The 24,105-nt window shown below is 46.6% G+C and overlaps 1 protein-coding gene across 2 annotated transcripts in view; it reads right to left on the bottom strand.

The window, feature by feature from the left end:
- The window catches only part of elovl4a (ELOVL fatty acid elongase 4a), an 86,252-nt gene that overhangs the window by 33,788 nt on the left and 28,359 nt on the right, over window positions 1-24,105 (bottom strand). For both annotated transcript variants that reach the window (XM_072499812.1, XM_072499813.1), the window contains one exon: window positions 1,103-1,290. In XM_072499812.1, the coding sequence (XP_072355913.1) occupies window positions 1,103-1,290 (188 nt within the window). The remainder of the gene's footprint in view (window positions 1-1,102; window positions 1,291-24,105) is intronic.

The raw sequence follows: 24,105 nt of genomic DNA, 5'->3' as shown, positions 1-24,105 counted from the left end.
TACGTTTGCAGATGATACAAAGACCTGTAGAGAGACAGATAGTATTGAGGAAGCAGGCGGGCTGCAGAAAGACTTGGACAGGCTTGGAGAGTGGGCAAAGAAGTGGCAGGTGGAATACAATGTAGAAAAGTGTGAGGTTATGCACTTTGGAAGGAGAAATGGAGGCATAGACTATTTTCTAAATGGGGAGATGCTTAGGAAATCAGAAGCGCGAAGGGGCTTGGGAATCCTTGTTCACGATTCTCTCAAGGTTAACGTGCAGGTTCAGTCGGCAATTAGGAAGGCAAATGCAATGTTAGCATTCATGTCAAGAGGGCTAGAATATAAGACCAGGGATGTACTTCTGAGGCTATACAAGGCTCTGGTCAGACCCCATTTGGAGCATTGTGAGCAGTTTTGGGCCCCGTATCTAAGGAAGGATGTGCTGGCCTTGGAAAGGGTCCAGAGGTGGTTCACAAGAAAGATCCCTGGAATGAAGAGCTTGTCGTATGAGGAACGGTTGAGGACTCTGGGTCTGTACTCGTTGGAGTTTAGAAGGATGAGGGGTGATCTTATTGAAACTTACAGGATACTGCGAGGCCTGGATAGAGTGGATGTGGAGAGGATATTTCCACTTGTAGGAAAAACTAGAAGCAGAGGACACAATCTCAGACTAAAGGGACGATCCTTTAAAACAGAGATGAGGAGGAATTTCTTCAGCCAGAAGGTGATGAATCTGTGGAACTCTTTGCCACAGAAGGCTGTGGAGGCCAAATCACTGAGTGTCTTTAAAACAGAGATAGATAGGTTTTTGATCAATAAGGGGATCAGGGGTTCTGGGGAGAAGGCAGGAGAATGGGGATGAGAAAAATATCAGCCATGATTCAATGGCGGAGCAGCCTCAATGGGCCAAGTGGCCTAATTCTGCTCCTATGCCTTATGATCTTATGGTGATGTACAAGCACTGGCATAGACATTAGTCTGAATAACCTGTGTTCTGTAGGTACTGCAGAGTGTTTTCTTTTAAGTTAAAATTTAAACAATCACAAATCTAAATAACATAAACCCCTGGACAAAGCAGAAAGAGCAACCCCAACAGAAAACATAGTTAAGATAGACTAACCTCTTTAAAGATGTAAAAATTTAGTATAACCATTCCAAAGTTGTAGAAAATAAGCAGAGATCGCAGCTGAAAAGGTTCCCTGTTCTTCATCCATTTTGGACCCAGCCACACAAAGAGTAGGTAAAGACTGCTTACTGCCAATGTCGGCAGGGGAGATTGCATCAAAGTCCAGTTTTCCACCCGTTTGTCTGTTAAAATAATGAACTAGTTGTAAACATGCTTTCATTAAAAGAATAGAGCAAATAATACAGCTTTCAAATCAAGCTGCTATTATATTACTTCAAAGATGTGGAGGTTAGATGGATTGGCCATGTTATATTGCCCCTTGGTGTTCAATAGGTTAGGTGGAGTTACCGGGTTACGGGCATAGGGTCGGGGTATCGGCCTAGGTGGGATACTCTAAGTGTCGGTGCAGACTTGATGGGCCGAATGGCCTGCTTCTGCAGCGGGGTGATTCTTTCTATTCTACCATTTAATCCAGAGATCAGAAAATCATCATCAAAATAAGTTCTCAAGTTTAGACTGTAAACTTGGTTCCAGTATTCCAACAGCACATCCAAAGGTCCACAAAACTAGTTCCGGGAGAAAGAAATGGTATTGGTGCTGGTATCAGAACCAAAAGCAACATAGAAGTGGTTTTAATGGTTCTCTCTCCTGAACCACTCGATAGCTTAAAACAATTCAAACTACCCTCTTAGCACACAGCGGCTACCTTACCCCTTACAGTTTTACGGTGCTAATTTCTTCAACTTCCTTCATAATGCACTCACAGATAGCACTACTGCCAAATCCATAATCTCGCCTGTTCTCATTTTTCTTGGATACACACGAATAAAAAACATTCAGAAGGTAATGAAAAATTGCAAATGCAATTTGGCACATCTGCACTTGAGAGAATCTCATCACCTGATGTGTATACTGTCCAGCTAGTGCCCCTATTCCAAAGGACAAATGATAAAGATGCTTATGTGCGCATCAGGCATTCTGATATGGCAATTGGCTCATAGACTCTACAGTGCAGAAGGAGGCCATTCGGCCAATCTGCAACGGCCCTTGAAAAGAGCATCCTACCCAAGCCCACACCTCCACCCTTTCCCCAGACTAAGGGCAATTTAGCATGGCCAATCCACCTAACCTGCACACCTTTGTAAGGAACCGGTGCACCCAGATGAAACCCACGCAGACGTGCAGACTCCACACAGACAGTGACCCAAGCCGGGAATCGAACCTGGAACCATGGAGCTGTGAAGCAACTGTGCTAACCACTGGGCTACCGCTCCAATTCCAAAGGTGGCAAGAAAGAATCTGAAACTTTCATGGAAGTTCTGTGCTGTGCTAACCTAAAAGTAGTCTCCATAGACCCAGATGACCATAGGCTCTTTTCCTTTTTTGAGGGGGTGAACTGACTAGTGGTGATTTAACCTGAGGATCACTACACCTCAGGCAAGGGGTAAGGTTGAGAAGGCTGGCCTTCAAGAATAACCTCAGCCAGTACGGGAATTCAACCCGTGCTGTTGGCCTTGCTCTGCATCACGAACCAGCTGTCCAAGCCAACTGAACTAAGCCAGCCCAGACGTGTGCAGGTCAATGTACACCAGATGGTACACATCTGTAACAGCTGACATTGTGAAGTGGAATTAATGAGATTAAGTCTTTGCCGAGAGGAGGGGGTCTCTAAAACAAACCTGAAGAAGCATCCAGCGTAGCCAAAGCATCTTACAGACTACATATAGTCCGTAAGTTTTTTTAAAAATTTAGAGTACCCAATTCATTTTTTCCAATTAAGGGGCAATTTAGTGTGTTCAATCCACCTACCTTGTACATCTTTGGGGTGTGGGGGCGAAACCCACGCAAACACGGGGAGAATGTGCAAACTCCACACGTACAGTGAAGTGACCCAGAGCCGGGACCGAACCTGGGACCTCGGTGCCGTGAGACTGCAGTGCTACCACTGCGCCACCGTGCTGCCTATAGTCCGTAAGTTTAACATTTACTTCACCTGACATTCATGCTACCTCCCAACTCTAACTTCATTGAATATCCTGTAAGATTGCTCCCAGATTGAATTGGCGATCTGTTATTCCCCTACATCTCTACACTTCCTACTTACTGATAAACAGTACCATTCAATGAGCCGGGTTTACCACATTTCATCTGCAGAGCTACCTGTTTGCTGTAAAACTGTACTTTTTGGGTTATGAATCGGTGCAAGGGACCCCACCAAGATTTGAAACAGGTTTGGGTTTTCAAAGGAGAACACTGAATTGGCCAGAATGCAGAAGTACTTTTCTGCTATACATTGCTACATAAGGCTGTAGAGAAGTAGCGTTACAAAAACATTACTGAATCTTGTTCACAGTAAATAGGAATGCCAAAGAGTAAACTGCAGAATTTTTAAAGAGATCATGTACTCTGTTACTGGGTTTCTGTGTGAACAACAAATACATAGTTATCAATATACATACCAAGATGAAAAAAGAGGAATCAATGGAATTTTTAAATATTTGCCCACTTTTCATTTTATTTCATGAGATTATAATAAAAATAAGATTTCTAAAAGATAGAATATATGTCACACTTTAATGCCCTCCCCCAAGACGAGTTAAGACGTAGTAGGGGCAATCAATTCGAAAGTGAATGGTGGGTGCGGAATCAGATGGATGTCAAGGCTTGCCTCTGTTTACTGGGAGTTAGGTCCTCTCGTCCTCACCCCCTAACCAAACCCTACGCCCGCTCCTAACCCCCCCCCCCTCATATATTCCACTCCCCTTCCATGCCCCCCATAATCCTCCATGCCCCCTTACCCAGTGTACATTAGCTACAGAAGCAATGAGCCATATAATAACACATGAAAGTGTTTGGGCTGGATTCTCTGTTTGGGAGACTATTCTCCTGCCGGAGCTGATCAGCACCAGTTTTACGATCCCCTTGGGGTTGTAAACCCAGATGCAATTCAAAGTTCAACGCCAAGCAAATTTATGCATCATGTGGAATACGAGGGATTCCCAGGGAATCCCGCTATCAGGCTGCCATCTTGAGCAGGCGGTCTGTTAGGTCCCGCGGCTGACCAAACCCCCGTCCCACAAATCAGCCACGATACCTCCCCAACCCACAAAATGGCCCCGATCACACTTCCCACCCCGCCCCCCCTCCCAAGCAGGGAGGCCTGTGATAGGGGGACCCCCTCCACAGGGAGCCATGTGATAGGGGGACCCCTTCTAAAGGGAGCCCTGTGATAGGAGGACCCCCACAGGGGGCTCTGACTAAGGGGACCCCCACAGAGAGGCCTGTAGTAGGGGATCCCCCATAGGGAGGCATGTGATACAGGGATCCCCTAAGGGAGTCCTGTGATAGGGGGACACCCCCACAGGGACCTCTGAAAGAGGGGGACACCCCCACAGGGACCTCTGAAAGAGGGGGACACCCCCACAGGGACCTCTGAAAGAGGGGGACACCCCCACAGGGACCCCTATAATAATAATAATCTTTATTTGTGTCACAAGTAGGCTTGAAGTTACTGTGAAAGTCAGGGGGGCACCCCCCACAGGGTCCCCTGTAATAGCAGGACCCTCACCACTGGCCCCTGTAATAGAGGGAATCCCCCCCCACCCCTGCCCCCCCCCCCCCCCCCCCCCCCCACCGGTGTAAAGGAACCCCCACCAGACCCTCCTACAAACACAGACCAGCCCCCCAAGAAAATGGACCTGTTTCTGGAAGCTAGAGAGCAGTCCAGACAGGGGCTGGGGAAGCATCATAGCTGTAATACTTACCTTGCAGCTCCATGTGTCCATTCCTCGAAGGAGAGCTGCTGCGCCTGATTCCCACAGATCAATTAGGGCAGCACAGTGGTTAACACTGCTGCCTCACAGCTCCAGGGTCCCGGGTTCAATTCCGGTCTCAGGTGACGGTGTGGAGTTTGTATTTTCTCCCTGTGTTTGCGTGGTTTTCCTCCGGTTTCCTTCCACAGTCCAAAGATGTGCAACTTAGGTGGACTGGGATTGCTAAATTGCCTCTTAGTGGGGAAAAAAAAGGTTAGGTGGGGCATTGGATTACGGGGATAGGGTGGAGGTGTGGGCTTAAATAAGGTGCTCTTTCCAAGAGCCAATGCAGACTTGATGGGCCGAATGGCCTCCTTCTGCACTGTAAATTATAGTCTATGATTAGCTGCAAGCTGTTCATAGCGTTCGAGTAGTGGTCTCTGATTGACAGCTTCTACAAACCATCTACAGCTTTACTCCATTCATACCTCTTCACAGTTTAGTGTCCTAAGTGGTGAAACTCCAATGTTTATAAACATTGACCACATCAAAGACAGGTAAGTGCAGTGAAATCATAAGTTTGTATGATTGGAATGCACTTACATCTCTGGTGGAAGATGCATGGGCAGGCAGTGCTTTGTTTTGGGGGGGGGGGGGGGGGGGAAAGAGAGAGAGGCGGGGGTCTCTCAGATGGGCTAGGATGGTGTCTACCAGCATGGCCCTAGCGTGGTGGACCCCACCGTGGGGTCCACCACGACAGGGCCAAGCTGGTAGAGATCACAAGTGATCTGCGCCCACATGATTTCCAGCCATGGGAACCAAAGAATCATGGACGTCCGGAGCATTGGGCACCGGGCCCACTAAATGATTTCCACAAATGTGGACCAGGCGGATTGGCACCCAGGAAGCCTCACAGGCCATCAGAGACCCCTGGGTGGGCAGGGTAAGTGCAGTGTGGCTCCCTGACGCTCCCCCTGGAACATGGGCACCTTGGCACTGCCCAGCTAGCACCTTGGTACTGCCACCCTGGCACTGCCAAGGTACCCAAATGGCGTTACCAAGCCAGTAGGAGCACTGCCAGGGTGCCAGTGCAAGGGTGCCCAAAAGCCAGGGTGGCACTGCCAAGGGTCAGGGGGGCCATGCCCATGAAAGGAGTGTGGAGGCGGGTTTGAAGAGTCGGCGAGTGCAGTAGTGGCCTCTGGGTGGTTGGAGGGATGATGCATGGGGGTTCTGGAAGGGAGGGGGAGCTGTAATGTGGTGACGTTGCCCATGGGTGGGTGTGTGGGGTACCCACAAGCTCACTTCGAGATCAGGGCACCCTTTCGAAATGGCAGCCCAATCTCAGAGTTCAGCTCCCCACTGCTAAAAAAAATTCTCAAGTGTGAGCTAAACCGACGAGAAACTCCCCAGGGTCCAAAAAAGTGAGTTAAGTGGGATTGAATAGCGGTGGGAAACTCGCCAGCAGGAAGCACCCTGAAAAACCCACTACAAATTAACTTAGAAATTTTTGGGAGAATCCGCTCATAGTGTACAAAAGCAAGGATGTTGTAAAAAAACCTCTACACAAGCACTTTTTGTAGGCAACAGTTAGAACTTTCTAATGGTAGGAAGGGAAGTGGGTGCAGGTACATCATTCATCTCCCTTTACTAGAGTGACTTTTAAGCATCCAGCTGTGAAACTGACCACAATGTTTATAAACATTTAGCTATGATTGACAGCTCCTGGACCATATTAAAAACAGTTAAGTGCTTTCTGCAGAAAAAAAAGAGAGAGCACTTAAGACATTTAACTGGTTAGTTTCACCAGCTGGGTACTTCAAAGCCATGCGAGGCTGAAGGGAGATGATTGAAACAATGCAAACAGCTGGGTATCTGTGGAAGCTGTCAATCACAGCCTAGTGAAAGCAATTTCACTGATAAATAAATGTAGATCAAAGATCTGAGGTAGCTTAAACCCAGCTGACTAATTTTCTCTTTCCAGGAATTCTGCCTGAGCCAGCAAGTATATTGCACAGGTGAGTTTTAAAGCAGTTATTTTATTTTCACTGCCTTTGTCTGGACTGCTCTCTAGCTTGCAGGCAAGGGTCACTCTTATGGGGGCTTCCAGGCAGGTGTCTCTCTAATTAGGGGGTCTATAGTGCGGGTAACTCTAATTAGGGAGTCTCTGTGGAGGGGGGGGGGGGGGGGGGGAGGAGGAGAGATGGGTGCATGGGAAGTGGGGGGGGGGCGGGGGGGGGGGTTGAGTCACCCTTGTAATGTGGAGGGGCATGGTGGGAGAATGGGACCCAGCCGCTGGATCTTGCGATTGGGTCGCCCGCTCAAAATTGCGGCCCAATAGCGGGATTCCCTCGGGAATCCCTCGCAATCCTTGCCATGCATAAATTTGAATGCCAAAGGATTGGGACTCGCTTCCTGATTTTTCTCAGAAAAAAAAATCCAAGATGGCTCCAGAGCATGCAGACTCTCTGCGAGCTCTCTCCCACTGTCCCTTTTCTCTTATCTCCTATCAGCATTCTGACCTACTACAAGACTCCTCAACGACTCCACCTTGGACTCTTGCTCATGTATTTGCTTTGTTTGGCCCCTTGTTCCGCACTGTAACCAATCACTGTTTGTCGATATACCATTTGTCAATGTTCTCTGGTGATAATTCTTTTGTCTACTATGTACGTACTTTGTACGTTCCCTCGGCCGCAGAAAAATACTTTTCACTGTACTTCGGTACATGTGACAATAAATCAAATCAAATTCAAAATCAAATCTCCCAGCATGAGCGCAAATCAGGTGCAATTCAGCTCTGGTGGGAAAATCCTGCCCAGGGTTTTAGAGTATAGGTGGTTAACTGAGGTGGTATTTAGCGTTTGGTTTGTCAGACACGTATAAAGCAAAATTTCTTGTTTTAAACCATAGAATCTTGTGGCTTCAATCTTCCAGGTTAAATAAGTGGTAATTTGGATTTTTCTAAAAAAAATGTTATTGGTCTCTACTGCGATTATAACGGTTCCAACATTTGTTGGTGCATCAGCATCACACTCAAAAGGCATAATATCATTCAAGAAAAAGGAGTCTTTCTTTATTAGCAGGCAATCAACTAATTTAAACACCCCTCCCACCATCATAGTGCCAAAGTGCTTAGCAGGACAACAAAGTTTTCCAAGGGATGGCAGGAAGATTTAGAACATAGAACAGTACAGCACAGTACAGGCCCTTCAGCCCACGATGTTGTGCCGACCATTTATCCTAATCTAAGATCAACCTAACCTACACCCCTTCAATTTACTGCTGTTGATGTGCCTGTCTAAGTCGCTTAAATGTCCCTAATGACTCTGACTCCACCATCTCTGCTGGCAGTGCATTCCACACACCCACCACTCTGTGTAAAGAACCTACCTCTGACATCTCCCCTGTACCTTCCTCCAATCACCTTAAAATTATGTCCCCTCATGACAGCCATTTCCACCCTGGGGAAAAGTCTCTGGCTATCCACTCTATCCATGCCTCTCATCACCTTGTACACCTCGATCAAGTCACCTCTCTGCCTTCTTCGCTCCAGTGAGAAAAGTCCTAGCTCCCACAACCTTCCTGCAGAAGACATGCCCTCCAGTCCAGGCAGCATCCTGGTACATCTCCTCTGTACCCTCTCCAAAACATCCACATCCTTCCTATAATGAGGCGATCAGAACTGGACACAATATTCCAAGTGTGGTTTAACCAGGGTTTTATAAAGCTGCAGCAAAACCTTGCGGCTCTTAAACTCAAGCCCCCTGTTAATGAAAGCCAACACACCATACATCTTCTTAACAACCCTATCAACCTGGGTGGCAACTTTGAGGGATCTATGTACGTGGACCCCAAGATCCCTCTGGTCCTCCACACTTCCAAGAATCCTGCCTTTAACCCTGTATTCAGCATTCAAATTCGACCTACCAAAATGAACCACTTCACATTTATCAAGGTTGAACTCCATCTGCCACTTCTCAGCCCAGCTCTACATCCTATCAATGTCCTGTTGTAACCTGCAACAGCCCTCAACACTATTAAGTCCCCCAACCTTCGTGTCATCAGCACCCTTCCACTTCCTCATCCAAATCATTTATAAAAACCACAAAGAGCAGAGGTTCCAGAACAGATCCCTGCGGGACACCACTGGTCACTGACCTCCAGGCGGAATACTTTCCATCCACTACCACTTGCCGTCTTCTTTCGGCCAGCCAATTCTGTATCCAGACAGCCAAATTTCCCTGTATCCTATGCTCCCTAACTTTCTGAATGAGCCTACCATGGGGAACCTTATCAAATGCCTTACTGAAATCCATATACACCACATCCACTGCCCGACCTGCATCAATGTGTCTTGTCATATCCTCAAAGAATTCAATGAGGCTTGTGAGGCATGACCTGTCCCTCACAAAGGCATGCTGACTATCTTTAATCAAACTATGTTTTTCTAAATAATCATAAATCCTATCTCTCAGAATCCTTTCTAATATTTTGCTCACCACAGACTAAGACTGATGGGTCTGTAATTCCCAGGGATTTCCCTATTCCCTTTCTTGAACAGGGGAACAACATTTGCCTCCCTCCAATCATCCGGTACTACTGCAGTGGCGCGAGGACGCAAAGATCATCGCCAACGGCGCAGCAATCTCCTCCCTTGCTTCCCGTAGTAACCTTGGGTATATCCCGTCAGGTCCAGGGGACTTATCTATCCTGATGCTTTTCATAATTTCCAACATATCCTCCTTCTTAATATCAACCTGTTCGAGTCTATTAACCTGGTTCACACTGTTCTCATGAGCAACAAGGTCCCCCTCTCTAGTGAATACTGAAGCAACATATTCATTTAGGGCCTTCCCCATCTCCTCAGACTCTTGGCACAAGTTCCCTCCACTATCCCTGACCGGCCCTACTCTCACTCTGATCATCCTCTTATTTCTCACATAAGTGCAGAACGCCTTGGGGTTTCCCCTAATCCTTCCCGCCAGGGCTTTTTCATGCCCCCTTCTAGCTCTCCTCAGTCCATTTTTGAGTTCCTTCCTGGCTACCTTGTGTAACCCTCTAGAGCAGAGTCAGATCCTTGCGTCCTCAACGTTACGTAAGCTTCCTTCTTCCTCTTGACTAGAAGCTCCACTTCTCTTGTCATCCAAGGCTCCTTCACCTTACCAATCCTTCCTCGTCTCAGTGGGACAAAACTATCCAGCATCACAGCAAGTGCTCCTTAAACAACGACACATTACTGTTGTGCATTTCCCCAAGAACAATTGTTCCCACTTTATGCTCCTCAGCTCCTGTCTGATAGCAGTATAATTTCCCCTCCCCCAATTAAATACCTTCCCATACTGTCTGTTCCTATCCCTCTCCAGGACTATGGTCAAGGAGGTTAGCTATTCTCCGGCACTTCGCACTGACAAGTTCCTTCGTTTAAAAATTGAGACAAATGTGGGACACTAGCCAAAGATTAGTTTTTCTAAATATTTAATATAAGGACATTTCTCAATTTGTGTATCTTCAGAAAGTTGAAAATGTAAAAAAATGCACATTTTTTCTGGGTAAAATATTCACAAAATTCTACAATGGATTTTAATCAGCATAATGAATCAACAATCGGAAGTAGACTTGTCAGAGGCCAAGATTAAGTTGTTCGACAGTTAACAAATTGATGTGGCATTTAATTACTGCACACAGATCTTGCTGATGTGACACTTTGGACTGCTCTATAACGAATGACTACATGATTAATGGAATTCAGTCAACAGACTTAGTGCTGAGTGAAACTATAAAACCAGTACATTTCACATTTCCTTCATAATACAAGCCAAGAACTACAAATACAAGCTTGATCCACCCCCCAGTAACAATGATAGATAATTTAAATACTGCTGCAGAATATCTCAAACCGTTTATTTGTGTCAAAACGCACTATTAATGTATTTGCAAAGTGTAAACGTCAAAATTTGACTGTGTTTAGTCCACCATTCAGTAAAATAATGACTAGTCAACTATTTCATATCCCTCATTTCCTTCAGTATCCAAAATATCAACCTCAGCCTTGAATATACTCAGCGACTGAGCATCGACAGCCTTCTGGAACTGAGAATTCCAAAGAGTCACAACCCTTTTGAGTGAAGCTCATCCCAGATCTAAAACAGTTGACCAATTACTCTGAGACTATGTCCACATGTTCATCCCCACCCTAGGAATCATTCTCCCAGCATCTAGCCTGACAAGCCCCTGAAGAATTTAATGTTTCAATAAGATCACATCTCAGTCTTCTACTATTAAGGGAATATCGGCCTAGTAGACAAAGTCTTTCCTCCAAGAACAAACCCCCATTCCGGAGTCAGTCTCGTAAACTTTTCTTACATTCCCTCTATGGCAAGTATATCCTTCTTCAGGCAAGGAGGCCAAAACTATACTCAGATGTGGTCTCATCAAGGCCTTATAAAAATGTGATAATTATTTTATACTCCAATGCCTTTTTCATGTTTTTCTAATCATTTGCTGTACCTTCCAGAGAACTCTCTGTGATTTGTGTACAAGGACATCCAGGTCGCTTTGGGTGGCAGTATTTAATGTTGTAAATTATTGATACGAAGGGGAAAAAATTAAGATTAAAAAAGAAAAAAGCAAAGTATAACAGGGAATTGATTAGAAGTAGACATCTGAAGAAATGATGAGATACGAATTCACCTATCAGTGGAAAACAAGTATTTTACACATGCAACTAGAAGAAAATAATAGGGCTACAGAGGTGATAACTCCAAAGTGGAGGGGTAAAGAAATGGACACGTACCTGACAAAGAAACAACTCCACAGGGTGAATGACATCAAAGGGAAATAAACAGTATAACTATAGAACCCTAAACAAGGAAAGAGGGACAGCTTACATCAGAACTGCATCAAGTTGCAGATAAAAGCTGGGATTCTCCATCCCCCGCTGCTGCCATCGGGTAGAGAATGGAGCATCCCCCCGGAAAACAGGTTTGGTGCCGCTGCGATGTTCCAATCCCACACCGGCAGCCTCAGTGTGTTACCTGCTACGTGCCAGCAGGAGGATGCGAATCGGTGATCTGCATCCATTTCAATTTGATTAACAGGCTAGAAGCCCGTTTCACCGACTCCCACAGCGGGAAATCTTCCATGGTGGTCAGACCGGCTTTGGTGCAAATTTGCCCATGCGTGACCCTGACGCGGTAGACCCAGAGGTGGGACAAGGGAGTTAGTGCACAACGAAGGTGACCCCAAAGTTCATTGGAAGGTCCACTCCTCCCCACAATGCAAATCCTGTCCCTCCCCAACAACTAGGACATCCTCCCCACCCCTCACCATGGGAATAGCGGGTCTCACACCCTCCCCCCTGGGGAATAGCGGGTCCTAAGCTTGCTAAAGTGCTTTCACTTGCTCTTTTTCAAAGCACTTGGCTCTTTTGATGTGGTGAGGAACTGTTGATCACAGCAAAAGTGTTTATAAACATTGTGGTTAGCAGGGTATTTGAGATACATTCAAGCGTGACAGGGAAGGACGGGTAAACAATCCATCAAGCAGTCTGGAGTATTAAAACTGCCAATCACTGGATAATGCAATGTATTACTCTGTGAAATTGAATAGAAGATATGCATTTCAAAGGCTATCAAGGGATTTGAAGCTCTGTGAAATGTACTTGGGTTTTGAGGAAGCCTCTGCCACTTCTAACAGCTGTTGATTTAAACACTTTTGTGTGACACAGCATATGTTAGGAAAGGGTAAGTGAAAATGTAGTGATTATTTTACTCTATTGCCACTGCCTGGACTGCTCTTCAGCTTTCAGGCAGGGGCGACTGATGGGGAGTCTCAAAAGCGGGAGGGGGGGGGGTTGGATCACCCTCATGCATGCATGCTATGGGGGTTGACTTGTTATTCCTGTAGTTCACTGGGGGGGGGGGGGGCTGGACTTCAAACCACCCGATAAAAATGCTGACTCGATACTGGGATTCTAACGGAATCCGGCAAACTCTCCCCCATGCATAAATTAGCATGATAAAGGGGAGAGACTCACACACTGCAAGAAGTATTACGGGTTTGGCAGATGAACTTAGAGCTTGGATTAGTACTTGGAACTATGATGTTGTTGCCATTACAGAGACCTGGTTGAGGGAAGGGCAGGATTGGCAGCTAAACGTTCCAGGATTTAGATGTTTCAGGCGGGATAGAGGGGGATGTAAAAGGGGTGGCGGAGTTGCACTACTGGTTAGGGAGAATATCACAGCTGTACTACGGGAGGACACCTCAGAGGGCAGTGAGGCTATATGGGTAGAGAACAGGAATAAGAAGGGTGCAGTCACAATGTTGGGGGTTTACTACAGGCCTCCCAACAGCCAGCGGGAGATAGAGGAGCAGATAGGTGGACAGATTTTGGAAAAGAGTAAAAACAACAGGGTTGTTGTGATGGGAGACTTCAACTTCCCCAACATTGACTGGGACTCACTTAGTGCCAGGGGCTTAGATAGGGCAGAGTTTATAAGGAGCATCCAGGAGGGCTTCTTAAAACAATATGTAGACAGTCCAATTAGGGAAGGGGCGGTACTGGACCTGGTATTGGGGAATGAGCCCGGCCAGGTGGTAGAAGTTTCAGTAGGGGAGCATTTCGGGAACAGTGACCACAATTCAATAAGTTTTAAAGTGCTGGTGGACAAGGATAAGAGTGGTCCGAGGGTGAATGTGCTAAATTGGTGGAAGGCTAATTATAACAATATTAGGCGGGAACTGAAGAACCTAGATTGGGGGCGGATGTTTGAGGGTAAATCAACATCTGACATGTGGGAGGCTGTCAAGTGTCAGTTGAAAGGAATTCAGGACCGGCATGTTCCTGTGAGTAAAAAGGATAAATACGGCAATTTTCGGGAACCATGGATAACGAGAGATATTGTAGGCCTCGTCAAAAAGAAAAAGGAGGCATTTGTCAGGGCTAAAAGGCTGGGAACAGACGAAGCCTGTGTGGAATATAAGGAAAGTAGGAAGGAACTTAAGCAAGGAGTCAGGAGGGCTAGAAGAGGTCACAAAAAGTCATTGGCAAATAGGGTTAAGGAAAATCCCAAGGCTTTTTACACGTACATAAAAAGCAAGAGGGTAGCCTGGGAAAGGGTTGGCCCACTGAAGGATAGGCATGGGAATCTATGTGTGGAGCCAGAGGAAATGGGCGAGGTACTAAATGAATACTTTGCATCAGTATTCACAAAAGAGAAGGAATTGGTAGATGTTGAGTCTGGAGAAGGGTGTGTCGATAACCTGGGTCACATTGAGATCCAAAAAGACGAGGTGCTGGGCGTCTTGAACAATATTACGGTAGATAAGTCCCCAGGGCCTGATGGGATCTACCCCACAATACTGAAGGAGGCTAGAGAGGAAATTGCTGAGGCCTTGACAGAAATCTTTGGATCCCCACTGTCTTCAGGTGATGTCCCGGAGGACTGGAGAATAGCCAATGTTGTTCCTCTGTTTAAGAAGGGTAGCAAGGATAATCAAGGGAACTACAGGCCGGTGAGCCTTACGTCAGTGGTAGGGAAATTACTGGAGAGAATTGTTCGAGACAGGATCTACTCCCATTTGGAAGCAAATGGACGTATTAGTGAGAGGCAACATGGTTTTGTGAAGGGGAGGTCGTGTCTCACTAACTTGATAGAGTTTTTCGAGGAGGTCACAAAGATGATTGATGCAGGTAGGGCAGTGGATGTTGTCTATATGGACTTCAGTAAGGCCTTTGACAAGGTCCCTCATGGTAGACTAGTACAAAAGGTGAAGTCACACGGGATCAGGGGTGAGCTGGCAAGGTGGATACAGAACTGGCTAGGTCATAGAAGGCAGAGAGTAGCAATGGAAGGATGCTTTTCTAATTGGAGGGCTGTGACTAGTGGTGTTCCGCAGGGGTCAGTGCTGGGACCTTTGCTGTTTGTAGTATATATAAATGATTTGGAGGAAAATGTAACTGGTCTGAATAGTAAGTTTGCAGACGACACAAAGGTTGGTGGAATTGCGGATAGCGATGAGGACTATCAGAGGATACAGCAGGATTTAGATTGTTTGGAGAGATGGCAGATGGAGTTTAATCCGGACAAATGTGAGGTAATGCATTTTGGAAGGTGTACTGCAGGTAGGGAATATACAGTGAATGGTAGAACCCTCAAGAGTATTGAAAGTCAGAGAGATCTAGGTGTACAGGTCCACAGGTCACTGAAAGGGGGCAACACAGGTGGAGAAGGTAGTCAAGAAGGCATACGGCATGCTTGCCTTCATTGGCCGGGGCATTGAGTATAAGAATTGGCAAGTCATGGTGCAGCTGAATAGAACCTTAGTTAGGCTACACTTGGGAGTATAGTGTTCAATTCTGGTCACCACACTACAAGGAGGATGTGGAGGCTTTAGAGAGGGTGCAGAAGAGATTTACCAGAATGTTGCCTGGTATGGAGGGCATTAGCTATGAGGAGCAGTTGAATAAACTCGGTTTGTTCTCACTGGAATGACGGAGGTTGAGGGGGCGACCTGATAGAGGTCTAAAAAATTATGAGGTGCATAGACAGAGTGGATAGTCAGAGGCTTTTCCCCAGGGTAGAGGTGTCAACTACTAGGGGGCATAGGTTTAAGGTGCGAGGGGCAAGGTTTAGAGTAGATGTACGAAGCATTTTTTACACAGAGGGTAGTGGGTGCCTGGAACTCGCTACCGGAGGAGGTGGTGGAAGCAGGGACGATAGTGACATTTAAGGGGCATCTTGACAAATACAGGAATAGGATGGGAATAGAGGGATACGGACCCAGGAAGTGTAGAAGATTGTAGTTTATTCGGGCAGCATGGTTGGCATGGACTTGGAGGGCCGAAGGGCCTGTTCCTGTGCTGTACTTTTCTTTGTTCTTTGTTTGTTGTTCACTGGGTCCTGCTCCTAGCTCCAGTGGAGACCAGTAGTGATTATCCGCTGGCGGGAGCACTTCGAAGGAAAATCCTGGCTATAGTCTTCTGAAAGAGGCAGCCATTTTCCACCTTTGCTAATCCTGAAGACTGTTTCCTAGTTGTGGCCACCTTAACCTTTTTGTGGTAATTACTTGCTGGATTTAGTTCATAAAGTTACTTAAAATTGGATATTGTTTGGGAAAAGGGATGTCTCAGAGTTCAGGTGAACGTAGGTAGTTGGGAATCAAGGGATAGTTTCATGTAAAATTATGATTATGTTTATATTGTCATCAGTATACCCAAGTGCCATTGTGCATTGTGGTCCTACTTGCCATGTGTGTTTTTAACTTTCTTTTTAAGTTAATAAATATTATTTATTAATTTTTCACACAATGACTGGACTGTTCCTCACTGGGTTATACATTGTTTCTCACATTATACCATAAAAACACATACATAACTACAAACTGGTGTTCCAAGTTACCCTTCTGGGTTTTGGGATAACCTCGCATTTAACATCAGTGTGGTTCATAACAATATCCAAAGGCTATTTATAGCAGCAATATCAAACAAAATTTGATACTGAACCACATAATGAGACATTAAGAAAGGTGACCAAACAGTGATAAAAGAGCCAGGTTTTAAAGAGTATCCTGAAACAACCAGTGTAGATGGGCAGAGGGGTTCAGGGAGGAATTTCCAGAATTTCAGACCTAGACAGCTGAAAGCATGACCATAAATAGTGAGGCAATTAAGGTAGTAGATGCTCAAACAAATGCCTCCTGACCCTTTGGCTTACCCTAGCCCAGAACCAGTAGGCTCCCATCCTCCGCACATACACACCTTAAACAATCCTTGTCCCAAGCCCCAATGAGTGACAAGCTGATCTTCCTGGTGATTCTAACGCTTGAGTTGGAAAGAGCCCAGATCACAGGGGAGCTGTAATTGGCAGAGAGAGGAGTAGGGAAATCCAACACCAAAGATACCCTGCTCCTGACAAAATTCCTAGAACATGGCCTTGTCATAACCAGCAGCAACCATTTAAATGGTATGAAGGATCCTTGAAGAAGGATTAGAGTATACTGGCAAGGATGTCTTACTGCAACTGTACACCGTGTTGGTAAGACTACACCTGGAGTATTGTGTGCAGTTCCTTAACGAAGAAAGGGTGTACCTTTCATGGAGGGAGTAAAGGTTCACCTGGGACGGCAGGATTGTTGTCATATGAGAAGGGATTGGGTCAACTGGACCGTATTCACTGGAATTTAGAAGAATAAGAGGGGATCGAATTGAATCATATAAAATTCTGTTAGGGCTGGACAGACTGGATGCAGGGACGTTGCTTCCTCTGCCTGGAGGGTCTGAGAAAACAGGGTAGGCCATTTAGGACGGAGATGAGGAGAAATGTTTTTGCTCAGAGGGCACTGAACTTATGAAATTCTCTACCACCGAAGGCTGCGAGGCCAAATCACTGAATATGTGTAAGAAGGAAATAGATACTTTTCTAGACTCTAAGGGTGTCAATAGGTATGAGATAGATGATCAGCCATGATCATGTTGAATGGCAGAGCAGACTCGAACTGCCAAATGGCCTACTCCAGCTCCGATTTTCTGTGTTTGTATGTAACACTTTATTCTGTCAACAAGACAAGTACAAGGCCCCATGGCAACACCCTTGCTCCAAGCACTGGCTTGTCTACATTATTGTCCGAGCGAGGGACTGCAGGGACATGTGCATCACCTGCGCCATGACAGCATTTGATGACTCCTGGACGGACCACTGTCTAATCTGTTCTGTGATCAACATCAATGTAGCCCCAAAGTAGCGATGGCAACAGAAACAATGTTGCAGGAAAATCAAGGCTGACGCACTCAAAGACATATTGAGCCTGTGCCCTCACTGCTAAACTGATGACTCCCGGAGACCCCAGAGATGCAGAGTATCCACAGCTCCTGATCTGTCCTCATGATGTCCATAATCAGCAGCTACGAAGAGACACTTGGTCACTCAGCCAGGAAACACCAGGGCTGGTTTGATGGGAACGACCAGGAGATCCAGTAGCTGATAAGTTGTAAACACAAGGCTTTTCTGAACTTAAAACAGCAACCTAACTCAAGAGCAATCAAGCAGCTCTAAAGACGACTGAAGGCCAAGGTCCAGCAAAAAACCCTCAACCTGAAAAGACAGATGGCGAAAACGTGGGAGATCCAGCAGTTAGCCAACAACCATGATGCACAAGGTTTTTTAAAGCGTTGTTAAGACCATCTCCTGCCCAGGCACCCAAGGCTCGACATCACTGCTGGTCAAAAACAGAGAGGTGCGCATCCAGAACAGAGAGGCACTCATCCAGAACAGAGGCAGTCAGTGTCGCTGAAAGAAGCAATTCGAAGGCCTCCTTAACAGAGACTCTGTCTTCAACACGAGTGTCTTCACATCTATCCCGCAGCATGCTAACCACCACCATCACAGCACAGCCCGAACTCGGCATGATGTAGAAAAGGCCATCTGACAACTATAGAACAAGGCAACAAGAGCAGATGCAACCCCACTGAAGTACTAAAACATTGCAGAGAAGCACTATTGACACAAATACGTGACCTCATTTCCCTTATCTGGAAGGAGGAGAACATGTCGGGAGGTCTCAAAGATGCGTAATCGTGACCATCTTCAAGAAAGGTGACAAGTCCGATTGCAGTAACTACTAAGGAATTTCCCGGCTGTCAGCCACAAAGGTCCTCGCAAGTCATGGCTGAAGAGCTCCTCCCAGGGTCGCAATGCGGATTCCGCCCACTAAGGGGCACAATGGAGATGATCTTCACTGCGCAGCAACTACAAGAGAAATTCAGGGAACAGCATCAACCCTTTTATATGGTCTCCTTTGACATAAGGGATCATGAAGCATCCTCCTCTGTAACTGTTGCCCCCAAAAGCTTGTCATGATCCGCAACCTGCTCCACGAGGACGTGCAAGCTGTGATGCTGACCAACAAATCCACCAGGCTGGGCTCAAGCAAGGCTGTGCCATTGCATCAACTCTCTTCTCGATCTTCCTTGCTGCAATGTTCCATCTCACAATCAACAAGTTCTCTGCTGGAGTGGAGCTGAACCACAGAACTAACAGGAATCTGTTCAACCTCCGCCACCTGCAGGCCAGATCCAAGATTGACCCATCATCTTTCATTGAACAACAGTGTGCAGACGATGCTTGCGTGTGCACACACTCAGAAGCCGAACTCCAAGCATCATTAAAACCTTCACCCAGGCTCACGAGAGCAGGGTCTACATTAAACATCCGTACAACGGTCCTCTACCAATCTGGCCCCACCACATGGTACTGCCCCTGGGTTATCAAAATCCATGACAAGTCCTTGGACAAAGTGGACTACTTTCCATATCTTGGGAGCCTACCGTCAACAAGGGCAGACATCGACAACGAGCATCAACACAGCATTCAGTGTTCCAGCAACCTTCAGTCACCTGAAGAAGAGTGTTTGAAGACCAGAACCTCAGACCCAGAATCAAGCTCAGCGTCGATAGACTTACTGTACGGCTCAAACATGGACTATGTCCAAGCAGGCACCTCAAAACCCTGGTGAAGTACCACCAGTGCTGCCGTTGCAAGATGCTGCAAATCCATTGGCAGGATAGACTCACCAACATTAGTTACTCAGGCCAACATCCCCAGCAGTGAAGCATTAACCACGTTTGATCAACTCTGGATGTCTGGCACGAGACTCCCGAAATAAGGAGATTTGACATGGCAAGAAAGCCCCATAGCAGCAGAGGAAACTCTTCCAAGAACACCCTGAAAGCCTCCTTGAAAAACTGCAGCATCCCCCCCCCCCCTCAACACCTGGGAATCCCTGGCCCAAGACTTCCCCAAGTGGAGGAAAGGCATCCGGTAAGGAGCTGAGCACCTCACGTTTCTTCGACCAGAGAAAGCTGAAGCCAAGTGTTGAAAGTGAAAAGAGCGCATGACAACCCAGGTACCCCACCCACCCCCTCCTTCAATCACCGTTCAATCACGTAGGAATGCCAGCAAGTCATTCTCGACTCTGAGGACTTGCCGAAGGTGTTCAAGAAGTCAAAATTGAAAAAACACAGAACTCTAGGAGGGATTTGGGTTGGAACAGGCTACAGAGGTAGGGAGGAGCAAAGCAATAGAAGGATTTGAAAAAAAGAATGAGAATTTTTAAATTGAGGTGTGTCCGGACTGGGGCTAATGTGGGTCAGTGAGCACAGTAATGATGAGTAAACAGTATTTAGCATGAGGGAGGATATGGACAGAGTTTTAGATGGGTTCAGGTGATGCTATGGAGTTCGAAGTGGTTAGTCTAGGTGATAGTGTCAATATGTGGTCAGAAGTTCACCTGCGGAGTCTCGCTTAGCCTCAGACAGAGGGAGATAAAATTGGTAGCGAGGGAACAGAGTTCATGGTATGGAACAAAGGCAATAGTTTCAGTCTTGCTAAAATTTAGCTGGAGGTAATTCCTGCTCATTCAGTATGGGTGGCACGGTAGCACTGTGGTTAGCACTGTTGCTTCACAGCTCCAGGGACCTGGGTTCGATTCCCAGCATGGGTCACTGTCTGTGTGAAGTCCCGAAAGAAGTGCTTGTTAGGTGAATTGGACATTCTGTATTCTCCCTCAGTGTACCGAAACAGACGCTGAGTGTGGCGACTAGGGATTTTCACAGTAACTTTGTTGCAGTAAGGGCAGCACAGTGGTGCAGTGGTTAGCACTGGGACTACGACGCTGAGGACCTGGTTCGAATCCCGGCCCTGGGTCACTGTCCGTGTGGAGTTTGCACATTCTCCCCGTGTCTGTGTGGGTTTCACCCCCACAACCCAAAGATGTGTTGGTTAGGTGGACTGGCCACGCTAAATTGTTCCTTATTGGAAAAAATATAATTGGGTACTCTAAATTTATTTTTTAAAAACTTTGCTGCAGTTGTAGGTGCAAGCCTACTTGTGGCACTAATAAAGATTGTTATTAGATTATTATTACCGAATATTGGCCAAGTAACAAGACAAATCATAGATCATAGAATTTACAGTGCAGGAGGCCATTCGACCCATTAAGTCTGCACCGGCCCTTGGAAAGAACACCCTATTTAAGCCCACACCGCCACCCTATCCCTGTAACCCAATAACCCCACCTAACCTTTTTTGGACACTAAGGCAATTTAGCACCTAACCTGCACATCTTTGGACTGTGGGAGGAAACCGGAGCACCCGGAGAAAACCCACGCAGACACGGGGAGAACGTGCAGATTCTGCGCAGACAGTAACCCAAGCCGGGAATCGAACTAATCGACACTGGAGCTGTGAAGCAACAGTGTTAACCACTGTGCTGCCGTGCCACCCACTATTGTGCAGGTTGAGAAAGGTGGACTTGGGTGTCACAGATTTCAAATGATGGCAGTAAAAATTCTAACTGTTTTTGTTGAAGCCTCTTCAGCTTTTAAAATCTTCCCACTGTATTTTTCATATTTACCCATCTGTGGGGCTATGCTGTGTGCATACCCACCGACAGAATAACAGTGTCTTCACATTTAATTGCTTGTAAAGTACATTGGGACATCTTGGGCGTTGTACCTTATAAATCAGGTTCTTTCCACATCCAACGACATAAAAGTATTAGGAATAATTATACAAAACTAAAGGAAAACTTTACTGTATCACTTTTCTCAATAATTTTGTCCCTGGGTTTACAGATTCTACTTGAGGTGCGCACTATATGCAACCAGCTACAGATCTTTGACACTGTAGCTCCTGAATCGGGTACTTGAACATGTCCACAAAACATATCACATGACCCAAAAGCAAAAAACGGCAGATACTGGAAATCTGACATAAAAAAAGAAAATACTGAAAATACAGAGCAGGTCAGGCAACATCTATGGAGATGAAACATTGGGCGTGATGTTCTGGCCATGTTACGCCCGCACCGATCCCACAGTTCACGGTGAATAGCAGGTGAGCCCCTAAACAGTTTCCGCGCCGTGCGCTAAACCTATCACAATGCTTCCGACCCACGGCGCCCGACCGATCTGGATCATGCCCTCATTTAAATATGCACAGTCCGTTTGAGGCTGCAGTCTCCCAGTTCCCAGGATTCACCGGCTGCAGTGTGATGCCGATGCCAATCAGTACTGATTTCCAAAGGGCAGCACGGTGGCGCAGTGGGTTAGCCCTGCTGCCTCACGGCGCCGAGGTCCCAGGTTCGATCCCGGCTCTGGGTCACTGTCCGTGTGGAGTTTGCACATTCTCCCCGTGTTTGCGTGGGTTTCGCCCCCACAACCCAAAGATGTGCAGGATAGGTGAATTGACCATGCTAAATTGCCCCTTAATTGGAAAAAATTAATTGGGTATTCTAAATTTTAAAAAAAAAAATGTTTTTAAATAAAAAAAGTACTGGTTCCCAAAAACGGAAACAAAACACGATGGCCAAGCCGGAGGACTTAAGAGGTCATTGGAGCCCTGGGGTGGTCGGGGATAGGGTTTGGCAGTGCACTGCTCCCAGCACCGGGCAGTGCCAACCTGGAATCCTGATGGTGCCAACCTGGCACCTTGGCAGTGTCAACATGACACTTGCAGATTGGGACTGCCTGGGTGCCGGGGCACTCCCACGGAGCAGTGCCTGAGGGGGCCCATGCCATGAAAGGAGTGTGAAGCAGGGAATAAAGGAGGGAGGCGTGAGGGGTTTATGATGGGTGGGGGAGTTAAGGGAGGCATGAAAAGTGGGGGGTCTGAATGGTCGGAAGGGTGGGGTAAAAGGGGGCTATGAAGGGTGGAGCCTGAAGCGGGAGCAAGGGGGGGTGCCTGAAAGGGGAGGGGCAACCTTAGAGGTGGGAAGGGGGTCTCGATGACCCCATTGCGATGTGTGCTAACTTGGGGCGGGGGTGGGGTGGGGGTGGGGCGATGCCCCAATGCCTACAAGTATGGGGTCACCGTCATGGCTGCATGATTTTGGGGGGTTGTGACACAGACATTTTGTTTTATGGCGGGGGGGGAGGGGGGTTGCCGCTCCGAGGTTGAAGGTGTTGCCCATGTCTTGGAGGGGGGGGGGGGCACATTATCAGTGGGTGGGGGGGCCCTCAACATAACTTTCCGATCTCAAGAGCCGCTCTTGTCTGCATCTTTAGTTCCCCACTCCAGAAAACATTCTCAGTGTGTGATTTCAGTGAGGAAACTCCCCAATTCCAAAAAAATTACCAAGTGTGGATGAAGTGCAATATGGATCGTGCCCATACACTCCGCGAGAATCATCCTGTGATTCCCGCCCAAAACGACAGTCATTTTTGGGGAAAAGTTTGCCCATTAACTTCATGGTGCTGCCAGACTTGGAGTATTTCTAAGAGGTCAGTTGATTTTCCTTAAATTTTGACAATACTTTGGCACAACCTCATCATCCTTCCATATAGAAAATAGACGCTGAAGGAGGCCATTCAGCCCTTCAAGCCTGCTCCGCCATTCATTATGATCATGGCTGATCATCAAGTTCGGTAACCTAATCCCGCCTTCCCCCCCCCCCATCGCCCCAAGAGCTATATCTAATTCCTTCTCGAAATTACAAGGTTTTGGCCTCAACTACTTTCTGCAGTAGCAAATTCCACAGATTCACCACTCTCTGGTGAAGAAATTTCTCCTCACCTCAGTCCTAAAAGATTTACCCCTTATCCTCAAACTATGACTTTCAACGACTGATGCAAGAGTCCACCAAGGTCTCGCTGAGTATCCACCTCTTTCAATTTATTCAAATAATAACCTGCCTTCCTATTTTTGCTACCGAAGCGGATATCCTCACATTTATCCACATAATAATAACCTTTTATTGTCACAAGTACGAAGTTACTGTGAAAAGCCCCTAGTCGCCACATTCCGGCGCCTGTTCGGGTAAGCTGGTACGGGAATTGAACCCGCGCTGCTAGCCTTGTTCTGCATCACAAACCAGCTGTCTAGCCCACTGAGCTAAACCAGCCAACATTATATTGCATCTGCCATGCATGTGCCACTCACTCACTGTCCAAATCCCGCTGAAGTATCTCTGCATCCTCCTCAAAGCTCACCCTCCCACCCAACTTTGTATCATCTGCAAATAATACATTTAGTTCCCTTATTCAAATCATTAATACATAATGTGAACAGTTGGGGGTCCTAGTTAGATCCCTGTGGTACCCCACTAGTCACTGCCTGACAATCTGAAAAGACCCATTTATTCCAACTTTTTGCTTCCTGTCTGCTAACCAGCTTTCTATCCGCCTCAAGAAACTACCCGTAATCTCATGCGCTTTAACTTTACATAGTAATCTGCTATGTGAAACCT

The sequence above is a fragment of the Scyliorhinus torazame genome, chromosome 4 (genome assembly GCF_047496885.1).
Source record: "Scyliorhinus torazame isolate Kashiwa2021f chromosome 4, sScyTor2.1, whole genome shotgun sequence".
In the NCBI taxonomy this organism is placed as follows: domain Eukaryota; kingdom Metazoa; phylum Chordata; class Chondrichthyes; order Carcharhiniformes; family Scyliorhinidae; genus Scyliorhinus; species Scyliorhinus torazame.
Note: the sequence above shows the minus strand (reverse complement) of the source record. Positions and strands in the feature narration are given on the sequence as shown.